Source organism: Candoia aspera, chromosome 12 (genome assembly GCF_035149785.1).
Source record: "Candoia aspera isolate rCanAsp1 chromosome 12, rCanAsp1.hap2, whole genome shotgun sequence".
Classification (NCBI taxonomy): Eukaryota; Metazoa; Chordata; class Lepidosauria; order Squamata; family Boidae; genus Candoia; species Candoia aspera.
Genome location: NC_086164.1, coordinates 11,510,412 through 11,533,414, shown reverse-complemented (window position 1 = coordinate 11,533,414; position 23,003 = coordinate 11,510,412). Strand labels below are relative to the sequence as shown.

General features: G+C 44.5%; 1 protein-coding gene across 2 annotated transcripts in view; it reads right to left on the bottom strand.

Annotated features, from left to right (window-relative positions):
* Nucleotides 1–363: 363 nt before the first annotated feature.
* MID2 (midline 2) overlaps nt 364–23,003 on the bottom strand; it is a 158,614-nt gene continuing 135,974 nt past the window's right edge. For both annotated transcript variants that reach the window (XM_063313502.1, XM_063313503.1), the window contains 5 exons: nt 22,368–22,495; nt 18,841–18,984; nt 12,105–12,266; nt 6,180–6,387; nt 364–1,336 (listed from right to left, as the gene is read on the bottom strand). In XM_063313502.1, the coding sequence (XP_063169572.1) occupies nt 934–1,336; nt 6,180–6,387; nt 12,105–12,266; nt 18,841–18,984; nt 22,368–22,495 (1,045 nt within the window). In that variant the 3' untranslated portion in view covers nt 364–933. The remainder of the gene's footprint in view (nt 1,337–6,179; nt 6,388–12,104; nt 12,267–18,840; nt 18,985–22,367; nt 22,496–23,003) is intronic.

Genomic DNA, 23,003 nt, shown 5'->3' with positions numbered 1-23,003 from the left:
AAAATTCCTGACCCAGAAGGCACTTCTGGGTAGGAAGAAAAGTTAGTCTGCCACCAGCAACAGTGGGCTCCCACTGTAAGTAAAAGTGCATGCGCAGAGCTTCAGTTAGCTAAGCTTTTCCAACATATTCACACTGGGTGCATATAATAGGTCTACACGGATCTCATCTCCATTCATTTAGACTGTGTTTGGAAGGAAGTGGATTGCACTCACAGAGCACCAAATGCTCTCCTCATGCCTCTGCATGTTCAGTGCAATGCCTGCCAAGGGGAACTGATGTACATGCAGCAGTTGATGGGCCAATCCTTGTGTATAACCACTGTGCTTGAATGTACTTGATGAGAAAATGTTTGGGACAGGGCTGACTCACTTTTCCATGTGTCTGCTAATGTGCAGGAGGAACATTTGCAGAGTGCTAAATTCATTCTGCCCCCTCCCCCATGCACAATTGTCATGGGGTAATAGGTGACCCAGACCTGTGCTTCCTAGGCAATAGCTTGGGTTCCAATTTGGTCTGGTTCCAATTCTCCCAAAATGATAGGTTAGAGACCTGATGGGGACCCTAAGAATGCTCTGGCTGTAGACAAAACAAAACTCTTGTTGGCCTTTTGATTCCCTTGCAGCTGAGATGGTATGACCCACCTCCATACCCTGCCATGGTGCCCTTCCTCTTGTCAGGAACAAACAAGACATGCCAACTCCATTGGAGACGATTCAGTAGTGCTATCAAAAAAATAAAATTAAGTTGTAAAAATCTGGTCCATGAAACACCACCCACACTCCTTGAACAGGGTGCACCATGAGTGGTGGAATTTCAGTAAGCAATAAGCTAGTGGGCTGCCAACTGCCTCCCAACACATATGAGCCCACCTCCCCATCTGGTTGCACAGTAGTTCCCGAGACTTGGCCGGAAAGAAGGGACTTCATGGATCCTCAATGGCAGGTTTTCATTCCTGATACATATGGGGATTCTTGGGGTCGGCAGTTGCATTCCTGCTGTTCTGGGTAGTCTATAAAGTCTGGGGCAGGAAGGCCCGTGACCACCATTAATGACTTGTTCCAAATGGTAAAGGTAGGGCAGACAGGCAGGACAAAAGCAATCTCGAATGTATGGAGATGGAGAGAGTTGGCTGGGTCATAGAAGGAAAGCACGTTATTGTCATAGTCCAGGAGAACGCCCAGGCGCTTCATCTGGGGGTGAACGTCAAGCAGCATCTCCTTATTGTTATGCCGCACGACAAAACTGTTGTTGCAGCGGGAGAAAACCCACGAAGAGGAGTTCTTGCCGACCCACTCGTTCTTAGGGGCTGATTTGTAGGCAATGCCAATGGCGTACCTGGAGAAACAAGAAGGGGACCAAGAGTCACTTATGGGAGATCACCCATTCATCCGTGTGGCAGAGTGGCTTCAATGCTGGGCATCCACAGGGTTCAAACATTTGTTCAACGACACTGCTCATTAGCTGACTTTATTTTGGGGTGCCTTCAAGTCAGTCTTGGCTTATGGCAATTACATGGACCAATCCATGCAGTTTTCTAACCAACATTTTCAGAAGTGGTTGGCCCTTGTCTTCTTCTGCCCAGGACTGAGAAGGAGGGACTGGCCCAGAGTCATCCAGCTGGCTTCATGTCTAAGGCAGGACTAGAACTCAAGGTCTCCTGGTTTTTAGCCTGGTGACCTTAACCCAGTATTTCTCAACCTTGGGAACTTTAAGATGGGTGGACTGGGGAATTCTGGGAGTTGAAGTCCACCTATCTTAAAGTTCCCAAGGTTGAGAAACACTGCTTTAACCACTACATCAAAGTGGCTCTCAGCTGACTCTACACCCACTGCTATTTCTTTGAGTCAAGTCTATCTCACAGAATTGTTTTGCAGATAGATCATAATAGGGAGGACAGACACGCATCCCACCCTGACTTTCTGGGAGCAAAAATGAGCAAATCAAGTAAATTTTATAAGCAAGGTCTACTTGGAGTTCCCCAGACTTTTAAATACCCTGCACAGTTTTTGCATGGCTTAGTGTTTGTCATTCTGCAGCACTTCTACATTGCACTGGTGGCTTCAATTTCCCTGTTTTAGTTCTTCTTTCACTGTAATGTTTTGTAAGCTGCCATGGGAATCTCTTGGAAGGTGGGCTACATCAATCAAACAAAATGAAGTGTGGTTCTGCATGCACATATAGGGGTGTATGAGAGAGGGAGGGAGGGAGTGAGGGCAGAGAAATCTCTCATCACAAAAAAGTAATTGCCCAGCTATGCCCATCAACCCCTAGTTGTTGTTAAAGCAGGTGTGCAGAATTCTTAATTTCATGCTGCGTCAAATGCAAATGATGGGAAGACAGTGAAGTGTGCTCTCCTATTTCACAGTCCAGCTATTACGGTGCATTTCACTATCTTCAGCTCTTGCCTTGCTAAGTTGGGTCTTTCTCTACAGGGCCTCAGCACAGAAGCTCCTCCTACCTTCTACATCCACTGCATATATCAGATGAAGCAGACACCATTCTTGAAAGGGGTTGTATTTCTATAACAGGGATCCCAGGAAACTTTTTTTTTTGTGAGAGATCTTATGGTTTGACATGAGAACTCTGTCTCTTTGCCCTGCCTTCTTCCTGCAATTCCTTTTGTATTGTGTTGCTTAGCCACAGTCATCACTGCCTGATGTCCAAGTCTTCACAAAGCCCAGAATCCTAAAGTGCTAGAATCCTAGCACCTCTGGGGCCCAACATCTTCCTGAATCTGCCTCCAGGATTCCATTCAAGGTGGTATTTATGACCCATAAGCCTAACAGGCATAGATTCTCGCTGCAATTTCTAAGACTGAAAGTGAGAAACCTACTCTTTGCTACCTATGCAGCAAAATAAGATGATCAGGGATGCCCACAAAGGCCTTCATGCTGAATGCTGTCCTTAGGAGATGTTTCAGAGTCCAAGCTCCAGCATTTTTCTCCATGTGTAATAACAGACTCTTACGTGGTCTATGTTATAGCTCAGCAATTGGAATCCTTTCCTGTGTGAAAATCTTATGAGAAAAATAAAAATTTGCAAGGAGTTGCATTCTAAAACTCTCCTCAAAGTGCAAGTCTCAATTAACTGATACAATCAGGAAAAGGTCTACTCTGGAATGTGCTGAACACACAGGGCCATAACACTCCCTGTGTGAAGACATCAGTTTTCTAGGGCCTCTCTTGATTATCTAATTCCAAAGAGTTGCCCAGCAGTGAGAAACAGGGCCAGTGAATCTCATAGTTGAGAAACCTGCCAGTTTGGACTCTCCTCAGTCAGTCAACTAGCTAGTAGCCATGTATGATGCTATTTGGCCTGCTTTGATTCCAGCTAGTCAAGATAAGAATTCATGTCTAGTCTTGTGTCTTCTCCCTCTTTCCATATCCTTTCCCCTTGTGTGCCCTATTATCTTGCTTGTTAGCCCACAGAAAGGAGGAATTGTCTCATCACTTGCATTTGTAAATTGCTTCTTGGCAAACCACTTCTTATAATAATAGTAATAATAACTACTACTACTACAGCAACAAGGGAAATTCAAGTCCTGAATGTCCAAAGGAATCACAAAAGGCCCTTTTTTTTTAATAAGATCACAGGAAAAAGTGGAAGAACCACTTTTGGGCATTACTAAAAGTTTTGTGTTTATCAAATGTTACAATACGTTCTAAGCTTTGGGGCAAGTGAAGCAAAGCAGCTGAACCTTTGATTCAGCTGCTCCGCTCCTCCAATGAAGGAGCTTTTCACTAACATTGTTAAAACATAATAAAAGACCCAAGGAATTGATAAAGTATTTTAATGGACACCTGATTTGAAGTAACTAACTGGCTCCATGGGCTAGCAAACAGCTTTCTCTTTAAACAGAACTCACAGGCTTTGTGGGAGGAAGACAAAAGAAGAATGGATATTGGCTTAGAGAAGGGCAACAAGAATTGCACGCAGGAGATGGGGGCTGATGACATTTCAATTGCAACTACCGAAAGCCGCAGGTCCCTGCTGTGCCTTTGATCAGTGAATTTCTGTATGACACACGCCTGAGGGTAGCTTTGAATCACAGCCATAGCCCAGCTCAATTATTTGTGCCCTCCTTCCCTGCAGTGCAGAGTGAGTGGGTGCATCGCTCATGAACCCTGGGAGAGTACGCACAGCCTATGCTGCTCCTGTTGCCAGTGCACTTTTAAATGAAGCCCTCCAGCAGAAGAGGCCGAATGGAAATGGCTTTCAGAGAAACACGAGTTTCCCAAAAGAAAGGATAGCTCTTCCTGAAAAACTACGTACCAGTGACATATCTATTTGCAGAGAATGTGTGATGGACTCTTGCTGTTACTCTACTGGGCAAGGGTTCAACAGCCTCTTCTGCTCCCTATAGACTTTGTAAAAGGATCTTGCCTATCAAGGGATGGTGGTGAAATATCCCTAAATTCAGAAGCCCAGAAAAGTCCTAAAGAAAAGTGAGTCCTAGGTTGCCCCAATTCAGTACCCCCTTTTGTGTAATCCCAGCTTCCAGATATAGCCATCCTACTATTAGAGAGCTCAGATTCCAAGGATGCCATCTTCATAGCCATGGCAGCATTTAAGACTTCAGAAAGGGCCACAGCTTTTATCTTGAACCAGCAGCCAGCAGGAAAGGAATTAAAGACTCGCCAGCTTTCTTAAAACCATTGTGGCCAAGGGCCAATGCTGAAACAACAGCTCTCTTCAAAGTTAAACTATTGTAGCTTACATTTCCATACAAAGAGCTCTCCGTGGTCCTGAAATGATCTTGCTCTGCAGGCACCTATTATTGGCATGTCTTTTCTCTGGGGTTATTTGCATGACACACTGAGCCACAAAGTAGCCAACCCTATTTCAGCCTGGTGTATTGTGCTAACCCAGAAAATAGAGTTAATTTAGTTTACCATGATTAAGCCCATCATGCAAACACTGTCAATGAGTACCAATCCATAGCTGGTTTCTTTGAGGTCCATAGCTGGAGATGAGGGGCAACTAATAGAAGATTTCTTACAGGTCAGCACAATACATCAGGACTCCACATCTGACTTTGTGTGGGAACTCTGCTTTTCTTGGCACCAAGATAATAACAGACGCACATCATATAGCACTTTAGCACAATTATTACATACTCTGTTGTCAGGAATGAGGCAAGGAAACCAGGCTGAGTCAGGAATGAAGCTCTAGTCTTTATTGTTTCTACCCTATAACAGAATCTTGCCAAAAATAAGCAGAACTAGCAAACTCTAAGGGGAAAACTCCAGAAACTCTAAGGCAGGTCCTCTCTGATCCTCTTGGCCAGGTGCCCAAGGCTTTCTACACTGTGCATGTGTTTTTCCCCCTGGAAGGGGCCTCCTCCTTCCTCACCAGCAATCTCCATAACATCTATTGCACTTTTCTTAAATCTGGGTGGGTTGGTAGCTAGTGGCATGGTTTACAAGGATGGAGCAGGCTGATGCTATAATGGGTTGAGTGATCACATGAAGAAGGCAGGGCCCTGTCATATACCTGGGAGGTGCTGAAATGTCCAAAATTGAAATATCTAGAATAAATAAATAAATTGTGTCTCTCTGTGCATGTATTCTACTTTAATGCTATGCTACAATTTTCCTGCATTTTGTTCCTCAAAATAACAAGACACCGTGTCAACAATGAAATGCAACTGCCTGGTCAGGGGGTGCTCCAGGAAAGATGGAATTAAGGAGCCACTAGCCTTTAATAGTTCATCTCTTTCTTAAGAATCAAGACAAATAAGCACAATAAGCCCCCCCCCCCTTTAAAGATGTCACTTTCTGGGATAAAAGACAACGTACTGATTACAAAAGGGGTTCAAGAGTTAATGGACCATTGGCTTGAGAAGGGCCATTAACCACTACCTTAGTGTCATTTTTTTTTTAAAAGTCATACTAATACTCAAATTATCAACCGCGAAAGTAGGAAGGGTCTCATGGCCTCTGAAAAGCTAGCATTTGCTTTCTCACATCAGCTTTGGTGATCACAGCCCACTTAAGGAAGCCTCCAAATTCAATATGTCTTCTAATATTTTGGAGACAGAAAACAGGGATACCAACGGGGCTAATACATTGATGACGTCTCTTGCATTGAATTGACGAATGGTGAGAAAGAACAGGGCCTTGACCTACCCATGCAACCTGTTAGGATAGCCCATTCTTACCCAACGCGGCCCACTTACCAGGTGGAGGTTCCCAGGGTCACCTCCCAGTAGTGACATCCACTGTCAATGAACACATTACCCACGACCCCATAGCAGCCTGTTCCACTGAATCTCTCAGGGGTGTGACTCTTTTTTAGGGAACTTTCGTCTTTCTCCATCTGGAGCCCATCGTTGGAGATCTTCAACTTCTTATGAGCCATTTTAGGGTCCAGCTTGAAAGGCTGGCCTGCAAGAACAGGAAGCAAGGACTGAAGGCCAACACAACCCAAAGGCTTTTTTAAAAGAGTTACAAAAGTTCCCCAACTTCCTGTACAGTTTACTGATTGGTCAATGTCTACGTGACTGATGGTTCTACACTGGCTTTTGAGTTTTAATTACAGCTATTGTAGCAGTTAATTTAGCATTTTGTTATTTGATACCTCCCATTTTTTATTATTATTTTCCCCTCAGATTCCAAGGGTGAGTATTCCTTCTAAAGGGTGGGAAATGATTGGTTAAACAATCTAGAAAATATGTTCCCATGTGGTTCTGTGGCACATGGAAATCACTCCAGAGGAGCCCACTATGGATCATGGAAGCTCCCAGATCATCATGACTAGAAGGATGCTACCACCAAGGTGTACATTTCTGAAGTCATCAGGTTCTCTTGAGGACCTGTTTCTGAACTGGTGCCTACCCTTGTCTGCAACATGCAATTAAAAGGAACTTAATTCTGCAAGCAACCCTTTGAGATTTCAGCAGAACTGACCCCACTGGAAACCAGGTTTAGTTTCCCCATTAACCATTGTGCCTTGTATTCTAGATCTGCTACAAGACAACCCAGGTGATGTTTCTGAGAGGCAGAAATGAAACATAAGATCTTGCAGAGCAGGAAAAACAATGAAATCTAAGTGGTGCAAATTCCTTGCAGCCTTTATTCTCTATTAGCATTAATATGAGTTACCCAGGCATACTGTAGGGGAAAGCACACTCCCCTTAAGTGCTGGTATAATAGCCTTGTGGAGCTGCAGAGAATACCAGGATATTGTTTAGTTTTTCTCTCCACATCCACAACCAGTGCCAGTCCTTCCCCACAGCAAAAATACTGTTATTACACTGTACAGGAAAGCACGCCCTCGTGGCTTCACAGTCATTTTTCCACCACTGATGGAAAGCCTCAGCTTTGAGGGCCTTCCCCTCACATGGATGGCTCTGGCTGCAGAAACCAATCAAAGGCCGAAAATTAGCTTTGTTGAATCCTGCTGGGTGGTGGCAATGAAATGCAACCCTCACTCATCGAAGTGCACAATTCCCAAGACTGGAAAAACTTGAGGTGCAGGGAGAGATACCCTTTTGCTTCTCCAAGCAGTCCATCAGTGTCTGATGCCACTTAACTGTATCAACGCTGCAAGCTATACTGAATCATCAAAGTCCAGATAGGTCTATAATGTGTGCAAGCAATTCTTAGATACCCTGCAAGGTTTTCTCAGTGGTCCAAGATTCCTTGCACCACTGTTGGGAGAAGGAATTACAGAGAACTGAAATCCAAAGTCAATCACCTTATCTTGGACATCAAGGGATTTTTGAAAGTCATTCCTATGTTGTGCCAAACAGACTGAGCAGCTTGTTGCCAGCAGATGTAACAAGCTGTATTCTCTTTGGGTTCCCACTTACTAAAAGCTGGACACTGCTTGTATTTCAGCTCTGCAGAAAGATCCCTTCCTGATTCATTGCACGCTATGATTTATTTCACAACCAAAGGGCCAAAAGAAGAGGAAGAATTGTCCTGGCTGTAATTAAATAATTGCAAGCAACAGACGTGGTAAGCGTTAATGGCCACAAACTGCAATAACTCAGTGGGGCCATCCATATGCCAGGGGACAGTCAACAGAGGCACAGTTCAACCATGAGTTTCCCAGAGCACCTGAACAGCTACTGCTGTGATAAGAAGATAGGACTTGATAGATTTTGCACAGAATTGGAAGGGATCTTGGCTTCTACCTAGTTCAGTTGCCCTTAACCTGGTAGTTAGTACTGTATTAGCTCAGTGCAAAGGAATATGGAATATGACTTCTCAAGGCAGGGGAGAACAATCTATGTGCTCATGGTTACCATATTCTTCCCTCCCCAAAGTCTTGGATAGGACCCATAGGGCCTCTCAAGATACGAGCTTCAAGCTATCATTTTAAGGTAACCAAAGTGGGTGCAGGGGAGAGTAAATGCATGGGAAAATAATCCTACAAAATCTACTGATTTTTTTTTAACACTGTTTAAACATTGACATTCAGGAAGACTGTCAAACTATCTGCTCTGGAGTAGTTTTGGGCAAGAGAGCTCCTGCATGTTTATGTATCCTTCCCTCTTTAATTGCTTTTTATAATGTTCTGGATTTTCTAAATGTGGTTATAAGCTGCCCGGAGTGCAGGCAAACCTATGTTTTGCAAATAGATGGGAATATTGCTCAACAGTGCGACGTTTAGATAATGTCTAAATTACATTAAAATTAAAGCCATCTGATTTCTTTTCCCCATCTCATCCACTGCAGGAGAAGGAAGGATTTAGCATATCCCTTACAAGGCCAAGCTCAGCCCTCAGCCTGAAAAAGTTTGGGGCGTGTGACTCCCTGACCTATGTCCATTAATTTGCCTTCCTTATTTTGATGGCTGCCAGAGGCCAAGAGATTGCAATTCACGTAGGCACATTTGGTCCAAGCTCCTGCACAGTGAAGGATCTGCAGGTGGTTTTTGGACCAATCCAAGAAGGCCACTCCATGCACTGCCGTTGGTTTGGGAAAGTTGTGCTATCTGATAAGTAAAAACAACAGAGCCACCCCAAGAGATGGGTACCCACCGTTGATTTTGGGAATCTGTGGTTGCAGTTGGCAGTTCCTGAAAAACAATTCTGGTTACCCTGCAATGGACAATGAACCTGGCTGAACCTGCAGTGAGCCAAGCTCACCCTCCAGCTTGGCAGAGTTACGGACTTGGCCTCAACCAGATTTAGGAAAATTCTGAACAGTATTTGACAGGAACATGTGTGCTGGGAAGGGGGAGGAATGACATAACCAATCAATTGTTATTCCCCAGCAGAAGCAGAGCTCAGCTGAAGTCTGTCAAAGCACATCTTCGTTGGCATTCAGGAAGGCTGGCAGACTATCTGCTCTGGAGTAGCTTTTGGGCAAGAGAGCTCCTGCATGTTTATATATCCTCCCCTCTTTAATTGCTTTTTATAATGTTCTGGATTTTCTAAGAGCGGTTATAAGCTGCCCGGAGTGGAAGAGAACCTATGTTTTGCAAATAGGTGGGAATATTGCTCAACAGTGTTGATGCCTCAATATAAATGGGTGAAATGTTGCAGGATTTTGGCAATCTCCCACCCAAAATCTCAGATGATTTCCTAGAATCAGCGTTGGAAGGGGTAACTGAGACCCGCTCTTTAGGGCAGGAGCCCAAACGAAACCATGCATCACAAGCATCTGTCCAGCTTCTCCCTGAACATGTTCAGAGGAGACCACACCCCTGCTCTGGGTGACAGGTCCCTAACATTGCCACAGGCCTCTTCCTGCAATTTAAGGCTCTATTCTTTGTCCCACATTCTGAGAGGCCACAGAACACATTTTGGACTTTGGATGGGATATGGTAGCACATGGAAGGACATTGACTTGCTTTCACGTGCTACCATATCCCATCTTCCACCTTCCTTTCTGAAGACCAAACCTTCCCAGCTCCCTCAATTACTTTTCCTAGGTGAAGGTAGGAGATCTCATATGAGAATTCAAAAATATCATGCATAAAAAGTCTTAAAGTCCTGTGGGTGTCATTGAGGAAGGTAACCTGCACGGGCCTTGCTGACAATCCCCTGTTCTAAAATGTGCCTTGCTGAGGAGCCACTCCATCTTTCTGTCCCAGCAGACTGGTCCAAGAGAAAGGATCATGGAATCTGGGATTTCAGACCTTCTTTTCCAGGTATCTCCCAAAGAAGCCTCTGGGGAACCTTAGTTCCCATGCTGGGCGACAACTCAGCACCACAAGTTGTGAATGGAGACTCCCCTCGTATTGCTCATCCCACGCTGGAAGATGCAAGTGGCTTAAAAGCACAAGCAAGCTACCCAACTCCAAGAAAGATGGTGAAGTCTACTTTTGCTAACAGGGTCTTATTACAAATTGGCGATACAATCAGAAGCTCCCCAATTTCCTAGTTTATGCTCCTTCTTTGACAAACGTAGCTAACAGGTCAAGAATTCTCAACTGGGTGTTTGGTTAATTTAACAAATGGAGTTTCTCTGCAATGTGGAGCATTTTGCCACCTCCTAATTACTCGGCTGACTGACAGACAAGGCAGTCCATCTCATACCCTTTTTCCCCCTACAACCCTTTCTTGCTAGCAATTTATTGACACAAGTCAACACCCCTCCAAAGGAGCGGTTTTTGCCAGGGCTCAGCTTATCCATCAAGCCGGCAATTCATCCCTTTTTTAAACCCACACAAATCTGTGAGCGCTGCATTTTCCTAACAAACAAACAAGCAAACAAAAAGAGGAAATTTTCATCAAAGCTGAGCTGTTCTCCTCAACTCATAGGCAAGATTTGATTTGGTTTTTATTTTGTCACACACTCTGCTTTCCAGGGAGTGAAGGGAGCAGTGGAGGCAATAAATCATTTTAAATGCCCAGTCAAACACTGAAGATAGGCAAGACTGAAATATCAAAGCGGGAAGGATCCTGGCATCCATAAAAACACACTTCCTACAGGCCAACTGAAGTTGGGTCTAAATATCCTCTAAAATGGGTTTGCAATAATAGGTTTTTGGATACAACTTTGTCCTTCTTCCTCTGACTCCATTCTTCCCATACATCTGGCCTATCTCTCTCACCTCATTCAAGTTAACTTTGAGATGTTCACCAAAGGAAGGTTTCTAGCCCTCCTCTCTTCTCACCAAACCCTCTTTGGATGGTCTTCCTGATGGCAGTAAGTGCTACTGGGGTAAGGGAGTGGCAAATATTTATTCCATAAATTTCCCTGTGTTATGGTAGGATTCAGGACTTTTAATACCCTCTGATGTAAGCTCCTTCAGCTTCAGGTTCCTCAGAAAATTTCGCTACAGATATCATAGCCCTGAGTGATGGGAAATGCAATCCATTATCTTGAGATTCAAGATGGAAAAGGTCTGCCCTAAAGCTTCTCTCCAGCCAGTTTTGAAAATGTGATCTGCTCTATTCATTGAAAAGTTAGCCAGACCTTCTAAGAAACAGCATTGCTTTCACTGTCATTCAAAGTGGAATACAAATGTCAGACAGACGTCACTAGGGATTTTGCTTTATTTTGGAAATGAGGGCCCCTAAAGTGCCCCCCCCCATCACTTTTTGCACTGTCTTTCATTTGGTTTCAGCAGTCCACACAAACGTTCTCGGTTTTGTCTTCATTGTTCCTTTTTCCCCTGCTAGAATAAAAAGCCAGATAGCAGCCTGCCATCAGGAGGGCTGAAAAAGACTAAGCGGCTGTGTTCAGACAACATTCTGAACTCTAAAGCCAGGTTAGCAAAACACAATGGCTATGTTCCTATAACATGCAGTGCCCAAACACTGACACTATTTTGTGGCTTAACATGATGACCCACTTTGCACAACCTAAGGGGGTGGCTAGGTTTCCCACAACACACTGAGGAACAGAGTACTTAACTCCATTTTAGTTTAGTGTAACACGGTGTGCAAACCCAGCCAGTGTTAGCCGACCTTTGTAAACAGTCTAGCATTCTCCATTCAAGCTTGACACCATTCCAGGTTCTGAACGACTAGGATCCACCCCCCTCTGTAGAAACTGCAAGACATTCTTCTAGAAGGCAGCAACACACTACAAGATTTCTCTGTTCTGCTTCCATGCCCCACGCATTTGCTTTGCCATCCCGCCTGTATTTTCCCCTCCTGGCTTTGGACCAGGAAGAAAGGCCCAGCCATGGAAATGCTTACTGTTAGTCTTGAGTCGTGCGGGCTCACTATTCCGGCTGCCAGCCTGATTTATTGCCTTGACGAGGAAGATGTATCGCGTGCCACTCTGCAACCCATGCACTGTGTAATGGTTCTGCTTGATGTTGGGGACAATCATCCAGCTGTCCATAGAATTGTAGAGGCCTGGGGAAAAGAAAGAAGCAGAGCACAGCCACCCTCAAAAAAAGTGTGGCCAGATCAAAACAGCATCTAGTTTGTGCCAAAATGGAAAGCCAGATCCTTTCAGAGGCCAATGAACAGGGTAAAAAAGGTAATATCCCTTCTTCCTCTTCACCTCAGCAACTATTCCTTTGAGGCATTTAGCCTCCATTGGGCTTATCTGGAACCATTGCCACACCAGGCCACTTCTACAGCTCTTTGGAATCCAGAGAGAAGGTACATCAATCACTAGACGCAACAGGAACAACCAAGGAACCAAGAGGAGGAGGGCGCACATATTTTCAGTTTCCTTAATCTCTCACCAGGCAGTTTGGAGAGTGTATGGGTTGAAAGGAAGCAGGTGTGAAAAGAAATTGTTGATTCCAATAGAAGAAAATATCTGTAGCTCAGGCTTGAACTGTGGAGTCCCTGGTGCTCTCTGAGCTTGGTTGTTTGCTTGCAGATGTTTCATGACCCAACTAGGTAACACCATCAGTGCGAATGTGTGTGGTGTTTGCTCCCTGTAGGAGATAATCAGATAATTTTGATCTGGCCACACTTTTTTTTAGACTGTATATAAACTACTGTAGATAAATATATACAGTAGACTGTATATATACTGCTGCATATAAACAGGGAGCAAACCCCACACTCACCAGCACTGATGATGTTACCTAGTTGGGTAATGAAACATCTGAAGAAAACAACCAACCTGAGAGCATCAAGGACTCCACAGAAATTATTGCTGATTGAATCAATTTTGCATAGAAATCTAAGCTCATGAAGGCCTATTTAGACTGCCAAGAGAATCCACCTATGAACATCTTAGTTGGAAGGGTCAGTTGGAAGTCCTAATCCTGTTTTCATAACTTTTACCCAGAGGGAAAGTGTACAGGAGAAGAACTCTGGGGGAAAAACAGAGGGGGGTAGTTTGCTCAAGCGTGTCCCACAAGGAACTGCTGGATACATATGGGTTAGGTGAACCTATAGCCTGATCTCAAATGGCAGTTCTTTGCATATGAAAAATCTACAGCAGCCTGAGATCTCAGGGCCATATGTATATCCTCACCCATGGACCTCCAAAAGTTTTCTGGAGTTCATGTTTAATGTGACCCAAGGAGAAAATCATGAAAAATATCATAGGAGAGTAACCCCATTTACTATACTATATATAATTATATTGTTATACAAATTAAACCAAAGGGAACAGAACAGAACAAATAAATAAAAAAATGCTCTGGCTTTCCCTATTGCATTTTTAGTGCAACTCCCAGCAAGACACTCGGAGGCCATCGGCTGCCCTTGGGCCTGAAAAAATGTCACACCTCTCCTGTCTGATCTAAGGCCAGAAATCAGCAGAGAGATAACAAAGCCAGTAAGGAGATAAGATGGACAACCTAAGTGCAGGAAGTGGATTATCTGGCTTGCTTTACAAGCCTTATAACACTGGATAGCTTTAGTACTAGAAACGGGAGATAGCATCTCTTACGAATTGCCAGGGCCCAATTTTACACCTACTTCCTTCACCCTGTAATCCCAGTTTAGAGAATGTGGTCTTCTGGAGTGTCCAAAAAGAAAATGAACATTGCATACAGAGGAACAGGAGATTTTGTACTGGCAATTCCCAAATTACAAATTATAGCATGCGTGCATGTGTGGTGTGTACAGGTGCCTCTGAGTCAGGGTGATCCTAGTGAATGCAAATATTTGCCATCCTGAACAATCTCTGTAGCTCTTCCAGTGACACCTCAGAGATCTTCTTGTCCTCGTCCATCAGTCTTATCTGCTTTCTTCTCCTTCTCCTTCCCTCAACCCTGCCAAGCAGAGTCATTTTTTTCCTAGACTATCATCTGTTTGCATGACAAGTCCAGAGTATGTGAGTTTCTGCTTGCTGATCACTGCCTTAAGGGAGCAGCTAGTCTTCTGTAGGCCCAGCATTGAGGAACTGATTCTTCTTGCAGTACACAGTACTCTTAGCATCCTTCTCCAAATCCATAATTCAGAAGCATCTCCTTTCTCTTGTTCTTTCACAAGGTACAGCTTTACACAAACGGAGACAACATGCAACTTTACACCAAGCAGACCTTGAGACTCCTCTACACAGTACTGTCTACCCTGCTGGCATTCTGTCCAATCCACAACCTTTAGTCCAGACCTTGGATTAAAACATGAGTTTGGACTGGACAGATATTTTAACTTTATCCAGAAGGCTTTTCATATGGAGAACCATTTTTGGTGCTTAAAAAATCCTATGGTCTAAGCAAGCTTTTTTTTTTTAATCCATTCAATCATGTCTGATTCTCAGAGACAGCCTGGACAAGTCCCTGCAGTTTTCTTGGCAGATTTTTCAGAAGTGGTTTGCCATTGCCTCCTTCCCAGGGCTGAGAGAGAGGGACTGGCCCAGGGTCACCCAGCTGGCTTTGTGCCTAAGGCAGTATTGGAACTCACAGTCTACCGGTTTATAGTCTGGGGCCTTAACCACTACACTGGGAAATAAACCCCAAGAAACAAAACTGGACTAACTTCTGAGTGTACAAACATCAATTGTCCCAAGGAGTTTCTTTTCTCATTGGTTAGACTTGAAGTCCAGTCCCTGGTCCCCAAAGTGGAAGATATTCCCCATTGCAGCTTGTCCAACAGACAAAGCAAATCTGGAAATGATACCAGTCAAAGCGAATATTTGTAGCTCAGGGCTGAACTGCAGAGTCCTTGGTGCTCCCTGAGCCTTGTTGTTTTCTTGCAGACGTTTCATTGCCAGACTAGGCAGCATCTTCAAATCATCTTCAGCTGAAGATGTTGCCTAGTCTGGCAATGAAACATCTGCAAGAAAACAACAAGGCTCTGGAAATGATGCCATGCAGTATGCTCCCTGTTCTCCCCCTGCCCACCACAAGCAGCAAAGATCTGGATGGGGAATAATGAGCTGCTAATTTTTTGCTCTCAGAAAGTGTAGAATATCAAGGGTAGCCTGTTTCAGCCGGAGCCCCTGGCTTTCTTTGAATCCCGCTCCCCCCTCCCCCGCTCTCCCCTTGCCAAATGAAGGTTTGAAATGATTAGACAAGACAGGCAGTTCCTGAAAGAATTGCCTGGAGGCCTTTTATACTATGACTGGGGAGAAGCAAGGGAAGAGGTCAATCAATCCCTCTTCAATTATTAGCTCTCAGGGCAGCGCCAGCCCCTCTCCTGTTTACATCTGTGTGTGCAATGCAGGGAGTGGCAAAAAGAGGCTACTGTGGCTGGCCGCTGCAGCACGTTTCTGAGCAGCTGGTGCCACCAGAGACTTGACTTTATTGCATGGGATGATCTGCTGGAGCACCCCCTACGATTCGGTTGCACTATGATTCGAAAAGCTAAGGAGCTCTACAAAAACCTCGGAGGCTTGTTTTACTGTTTCCATCCCTCTCTACTCTTCAGTCTTCCTGCTGTCTGCTTGGAGACACAGCCTTTCTAACCTTTCTGGCAAAGCTCAGGTTCTGCTAAGGCTGGCAGAGAAGAAGGAAATACGATTGTTCCTCTCCTGGGTGGAAAGAAGAGAAGACCAAGGAAGGGCATAGAATATAGAAGATAGCTCCAGGCTGAGCTATGCTCTGTCGGGTTCCCAGGCAAAACCATGGCAGAAATTCACAGTGTGGAACAACGTAACTGCTAGCTTTCAACTTGGCTTAAGGGTCTCAGAGACACAGCAGTGCTATATAAGAAGCTTCACTGCATGCTAGGATGAAGCTTACATAACAGTTGATTGCCCTCTGTCAAAGTAAAGATGCAAAATCCTTCTTATGCCCCAGGGCAGTTCAAACCTATTGCTTCTTCCTCCTGCTACATTTCAACAGACTTTAAGCTCCATGACCTTGAAATGGAGTGATTGTTGATCATTCATATCACCATCATCTTTGCCCTGGAGGCAGTGGGCTCTCAGCTTGACTTTCATCCACCTCTGCCTTTCCAGAACTGTTGGGTCTACAATCTTTACTGTTCCTAATCTGCAAGGCCAACAATTGGGGAAAAGTGATCCAGGGCCACAGATTAGGAGCAGGCAAACTCTTTCACTTATGCTTTTGACTGATGTGCTGGGGACCAAACCTGGAAAAGCAGGCAGGGTCAGACCAAACCTAACTTTCATTCCAATCACAACTGAATTCCATATAGCGAACCTGATTGTTCCCCATGAATGTAATGATCTTTCCCTCCCATTACATTGACTATTGCCATCTAGCATCCACATATCCAGGAACTCCAGCTCTGGCAGAGAGGGCCTATCCTCATGTGACATCACCAGTTGTGCACCAAGACCATAAGATGAGAGGTTGTGCCCCTTCCTCCCTAGCACTGAGCTCATGTATGCTATGCTGTATCATCCCTTATCTTCAGTGGGCCATGCTTGGCCAGAACTGCTCTCTCTGCCAATAACAGATTAAACCTAGTGTCTACTGAATGGTTGAGATTTCTCAAGAAAGTGCCATTTGGAAGTGTCCAAAGGGAGGTCATCTGAACTTTTCTTTATGCTAAATCCCAGAGGAAAGCTAGCACATAAGGGTGAAGCTAGAACACTGTCCCAGCCTTGCTTTCCACAGACAGGGTGGGGAAGCCACCATAAGAATTCTTTGCTCTCTAACAGGACTCTGCAATGCATTCCAAGCTGACACAAACAAATTGCACTGTGCTCTTTCTCTGATTATCTGAGTTGGCTTTTAGCCAGCAAATGAAATCATGGAGGCTTTTGTTGCTGGAGGAGGAAGGTTTTAAAGTTGATGCAAGCAGGAGGTAAGAGGTGCAGGATGACAGAGTCTGAAGCTGGGGTTTTGCAGCCATGTCTCATTGCTTACAAACAACAACTGTCTTGGACAGCCAGCATCTGTCCCTTCTTGCTTTCACATCAAGTTAAGCAGTACCTGCACAATTTGCAGCTTAACTCTATTACCTTTCTGATGAGTTGTCTTCCAGATGAGCCGTTAGAGCGACCAGCAACCACCAAGCCACTCTGAAGGTTGCTCCCACAGTACTGAGTTAAAATGCTTGCAGTTGACTCCCTCCTTTTCCCTGTGCTGTGATGGTATTGTGCTATTTCTGATGTTGCTAAGGGTCACCCTGAGAGTTCAGGCTGAGTCCAGAAGTCAACAGGTTGGGGTAGAATGGGCCCAGTCCCTAAGTATAGACTGAGCTACAGGTTTCACTACAGCAATCAATTTGAAGCATATACAGTAGCCACAGAGCAAGTGGCTACTTCTGACATCTGCCTAACCATGGGTTCAACTCTGCATCTATCGCCCAGCAAGCCAGATTTGCTCCTACGCCTCATACAATTTATAGTAAGTCATAAGATTTTTTTTAACATCAAAGTAGTTCCATAGGACAATAATCCAATAAATCTCTTAGCATCCACAAATTGTCTTCCAGGAGCCTTGAAAGAGTTCAGTGGCTTATCAGGGAAAGCTTGATGGAGAGATTAATTACACTGCCTGAGAAAGCGCTAGAGAGGATGCAGCTTCTCTACGAGGCACTGGGGAGACAAGGATAATTCTTGCTGGACAACTGTGAAGGCCAAGATCCCTGATGGATTCATACTCTACATCCCACAGATCACTCAACCGCTGATTCACTTCTGATGAGACTGACTAGTAGAACTACCTATCTTCTCTAGCTTGGAGATTATATTCTGTTCTGTTCTATTTACTATCCCGCCTTAATTATTTTTTATAAATAACTCAAGACAGCGAACATACCTAATACTCCTTCCTCCTCCTCCTCTCCCCACAACAACAACCCTGTGAGGTGGGTTGGGCTGAGAGAGAGGGACTGGCCCAGGGTCACCCAGCCAGCTTTCGTGCCTGAGGTGGGACTAGAACTCACAGCCTCCTGGTTTCTAGCCCATTGCCTTACCCACTAGACCAAACTGGCTCTGGTTTGGGCAGGTCTGAAGCCCAGCAAGACTAGAGTTCTGCATCTCCAAGCTGGGCAAGGAATGGGCTAAACATTCAAGTGATGCCTCCATCACCCACCATCTAAATCTTTTTTTAGGAGCTGATGGAAAACTAGAGGGACTCTCAACCAAGTTTGGAGCTGGTAGGAAGCAGATGGGTAGAGATTCTAAGCATATCTAATCCAAACATTTTAATGTGCTTCCCCCAGAAATGGGGAGCATTGCTTACATATTTGCCCAATTGAGCGCAGAACAGAATTCTTTTCCCTCTTATGGAAAAAATCCCCCATCCCACAACACAAATAAAATAAAATTGCTTTTCCCAGCCAGCAATTTCCAGTGATGTCTAAGTATCTCAGTGGACTCGAAGTACATTCATGAGAGATGCAACACTTTCTTCCCTGGAAAACCTTCCTTCAGGTCAGCAAACATTTGAGCCCACCCCACTTCCTTCCTCTCCAACCTGTTTGGTCAGGAGATGAAGAAGGTGAATCTGAGGTTGCAAGCCATGTCTCAGAAGAATTCATTCAAGCTAGCTGCGGCTCTGGCAACCTACACTGCCGTGGGTACGGTTGAGTAGCAGCCTACATCAAGCACGGCCTCAGAGAAGCTGAAGAAACAGGCTAGCCCTCAGTGACTTACTGATGAAGTTGGCCTGGCCGGTGAAGATGGTATACTGGAGCTCATATGAGCTGACGCTGAACTCATCGTCTGAGATCCAGTGGACAGTAATGGTGTCGTGGGAGGCAGTGCAAAGTTCTTCTCGGACAGAGGGTGGGTTGGGCGCTGTAAAAGCAATAGCAGACAAGGTGTTAGCAGCTTCGTGTCCTCTTCACGAGAAAGCATTCGGGGAAAGCAGACTGTATGCACCTTTGTTCTATACTGCATGGATTCGCTGCAGTTTACAGCCTAGCCGTGACAGAATGTGTGCTTGACTCGGAGAAGGGGGAGGACAATGCCGAGCCATTACAGAAAGATAGTTGAGTCTTGGGAAAGTAGAGAGTGGGGAAAGAAACTCAAAACGTCTCTGCCTTGATTGCGTTAGGTGTCAGTTAAAGTGGACAGGAGCTGTGGCAGGCTTTCAAGGTTCTGTTACAATACCCTAGCTATATTAAAGTACATGCTCCAAGACTCCTAGCAAGTCCTGTTTCCTGACCATGCTGACCTCAAAGGCCTGACACTACAGGAAGTCCTCACTTAACGACCATTCGTTTAGTGATGGTTCAGACTTACGACAACGCTGAAAAAAACAAACTTGCAACTGGTGCTCACACTTATGGCCATCACAGCATCCCTGTGGTCACGTGATCACGATTTGGGTGCTTGGCAGCCAGTTCACATTTATGGCTGTCGCAGCATCCCATGGTCACATGATCGCCATTTTTTACCTTCCCAGCTGGCTTCTGGTAAGCAAAATCAATGGGGAACCACGTGATTTGCTTAACAACCACATGGTTTGCTTAACGACCATGGTGATTCACTTAATGACCGCCACAAAAAAGGTTGTAAAATTGGGTTAGATTCACTTAAGGACCACTTTGCTTAGCAACCGAAATTCTGGTCTCAATTGTGGTCATTAAGCAAGGACTACCTGTACTGCAAATTGGCTAGAACTTGCAGCCTAGCAGATTTTCTGGCAGTTGTACTATACCGTTAAGAGCCGGAATCTGCAGTGTTACCCTACACTTCCAAATCCTGAAGCTCTTTTGAAGTATTTATTTCCTCCAAAGACATTAAATGAAGTGTTGATTACATATTAAATGCACCCAAGAAGCACTGTAGAAAAATTACAAGGCACAAGTCCAAGTGAACTATGTGGAGAAAGGATAAGGCAGAACACTTAATTGTTCGTTGTCCAATATTCATTTGGTCTTTAACTGACCTGGTCAAACTGCCATTGAGGTTTTTAAGGATATCCAAGTGGCTTGAATGACGCATGACTTCTCCAAGTCCACACCTATCTTTTATGTTCCATCTCTGGGTAAACCGGTTTTACAAAATGCTGCCGAGTCTCTTGTTAGAGGTTGAAATGAATATATGCAGCACATCTATCTCTCTACCTCTCCATTCATCCATCCATTTGGATGACCTTCAAAATAGAATTATTTATTTTTATTATTTTATAATGCTTGTAACCTGCCTCAGTCAGAAGAGTCTCGGGGGCATACAACAAAGTATGCATAAAAAGCTGGCCCCAGTCATACCACTGGTTCATCTAAACTTGAACATTCCACTCCTGGATGCTACAGCTCGGTACCTGGTTCTTAGAGATGATCAAAGTTTGGTGCACAGCAAATTCAAGATTTCCTCTGCCATTCACCATCACTTCTGCTCAAAACAGGGGCGGTCCTTTTGCGAGTATGAGCAAAGGTCTATCCAGCTTTGTAATTATTCAGGGTCTCAGGAGAAGAGTTACTTCTTGACCCTCTTTGCCCTAAATCTTTTAACTAGAAATGTTAAGAATTAAAACTAAGGTTTTGTGCACACAATATCATATGCAGTTATTGAATTAAGGGCTCTCCTTTAGCAAGGACAGAATTGACATTGCCCAACGAAAGACGGTAATATCTCTGGCAGTAAAGAAGAGACCAGCAACCTTCAGTGGTTGGGAGGCCACATTTTAATAGTCTGGAGGTTGGGTGGAGCTGAGCGAAGTCAAGATGCAAAATGGGAGAAGCCATGGGTAGGGTTCAATGTTCATTTTTTTTCTCCTGGATTTGAGACTTTCTTTGTTTAACCAAGAACCCTACATCCTGCTCTGCATTAACAGCTTACATGTCTTGTATGCTTCCACCCTCAACATGGCAGGAAACTGTACCATTGATTTTCAGTAATTGTGGCTGGAAGCAGATCTGGAAGTTGCCAAAAAGAGAGAGAAAGAAAGGGTGTGTGTGCAAGTTCAAAGACCAGATTGTCCACCGCTGCACCAAAGAATAGAAGAAAGCAAGAGATGTTCTGATATTGGCTTCCCAGCTTTCATTTCCTGCAGAGCAAATGGTTTTATCGCAATTCAGTGCCATCTTTTGTGCCTTTCCCGGCACAACACAACATCTCTTAGATATTTCGCTCATTTCCCAATCCCTGCGTCATGGATCTGCTGCCACTTTTCATTACTCCAGACAGTAACACAAAGCTAATTCTCTCTGCAGCTAATGTCAATCAGGCTGGGTTTTTTGTCAGGGCGTCTCCATGGATACATGCACAAAGTGATACAGGTAGTCCTCACTTAATGACCACAATTGAGACCAGAATTTCGGTTACTAAGCGAAGCCAACCCGATTTTACAACTTTTTTGCAGTGCTCATTAAGCGAATCACCCCAGTCGTTAAGCAAACCACGTGGTCGTTAAGAAAATCACACAGTTCCCCTTTGATTTTGCTTTTCAGAAGCTGGCTGGGAAGGTCGAAAATAGTGATCATGTGACCATGGGATGCTGCAATGGTCATAAATGTGAACAAGTTGCCAAGCACCCAAGTCATGATCACGTGACTGCAGGGATGCTGTGATGGTCATAAGTGTGAGCACTGGTTGTAAGTTGTTTTTTTCAGTACTTTCATAAGTCTGAACCATCACTAAACAAATGGTCATTAAGTGAGTGCCAGAATTTCCATTGCTAAGCGGTGCAGTCACGTGACATTGTGCTTTACGATGTTGCTTAGTGACGAAAATTCCAGCCCCAATTTCCATCATTAAGTGAGGACAACTTGTACTTTTATGCCATGCTGATGTGAACTTCGCAGCAGATACCAAACATCCCCTGCGTTTGGGATATGGCAACCGGTTCACATTTATGACCATCGCAGCATCCCATGGTCACGTGATCACCATTTTTGACCTTCCGGGCCAGCTTCTGGCAAGCAAAATCAATGGGGAACCATGTGATTCACCTAATGACCATGTGGTTTGCTTAACGACTGCAGTGATTCGCTTAATGACCACTGCAAAAAAGGTTATAAACGTAGTCCTTGTTTGCCGTTGTCCGGAGCTGATAGAAATGAACCCCCCTTGAAATACCAAGTGGGCTGTACTCCCGATGCTCCAAGGTGCAAATGGAAAGAAGTAAACTGCACCCCCTCTACCCACCCACAAAAGTCCACAACCTGGGGGGGAAGCCGAACAAGGCAGGGAAAGGAACCACAGAAGACCAAGACTGCAGAATCGGCACAAACCTGTTAGATAATCCAGCCCCTCCAGCACTTTCTTCTCTCTGGAAAAATCTAAAGCAAAGTTTTCAAAGGCATCGTTAAAATTGATATCGGGTATCAAAACTTGAGAGGATGCAGTTGCCATGGCAACCCTGAAAGACAGAAAAAAAAAAAGCATGCTATCCATTAGGTGGTGCTTGTCATTCCCAGGCGGCACTTTGATTTTTGATGAAAGGACTGGAAACAGCCTTGCGATGTTGTAAACTCTTGTAGCAAAGGGGATGTGGGGGACGGGGGGGGGGGGAGAGACCAGCAGGAAGAGGATGGGGGAGAGTCATCCATGAATTTGGAATGGAAGACCTCTGTGGTCTAGGCAGGACAGAAGACTGGAAGCTGGATGAGGGTATTCTGACCCACCTAACCCAGTTCCTGATTCATTATTTCACTCATTCATTTATTATTTACTTATTACTGGTATTTCTATGCCACTCTGCTCCAAAATGGCTCCAAGAAATATACAGCAGAAGTAGAAGTTAAAAACATGAAAACAGTGACAATATAACTAATCAGCAAAGACAGATCGTTCATCTCAGCAAGAGTTACTTGCCTGAAAGGACGGTTGGAATATGTTAACCACATACAACCACGTTAATTACTAAA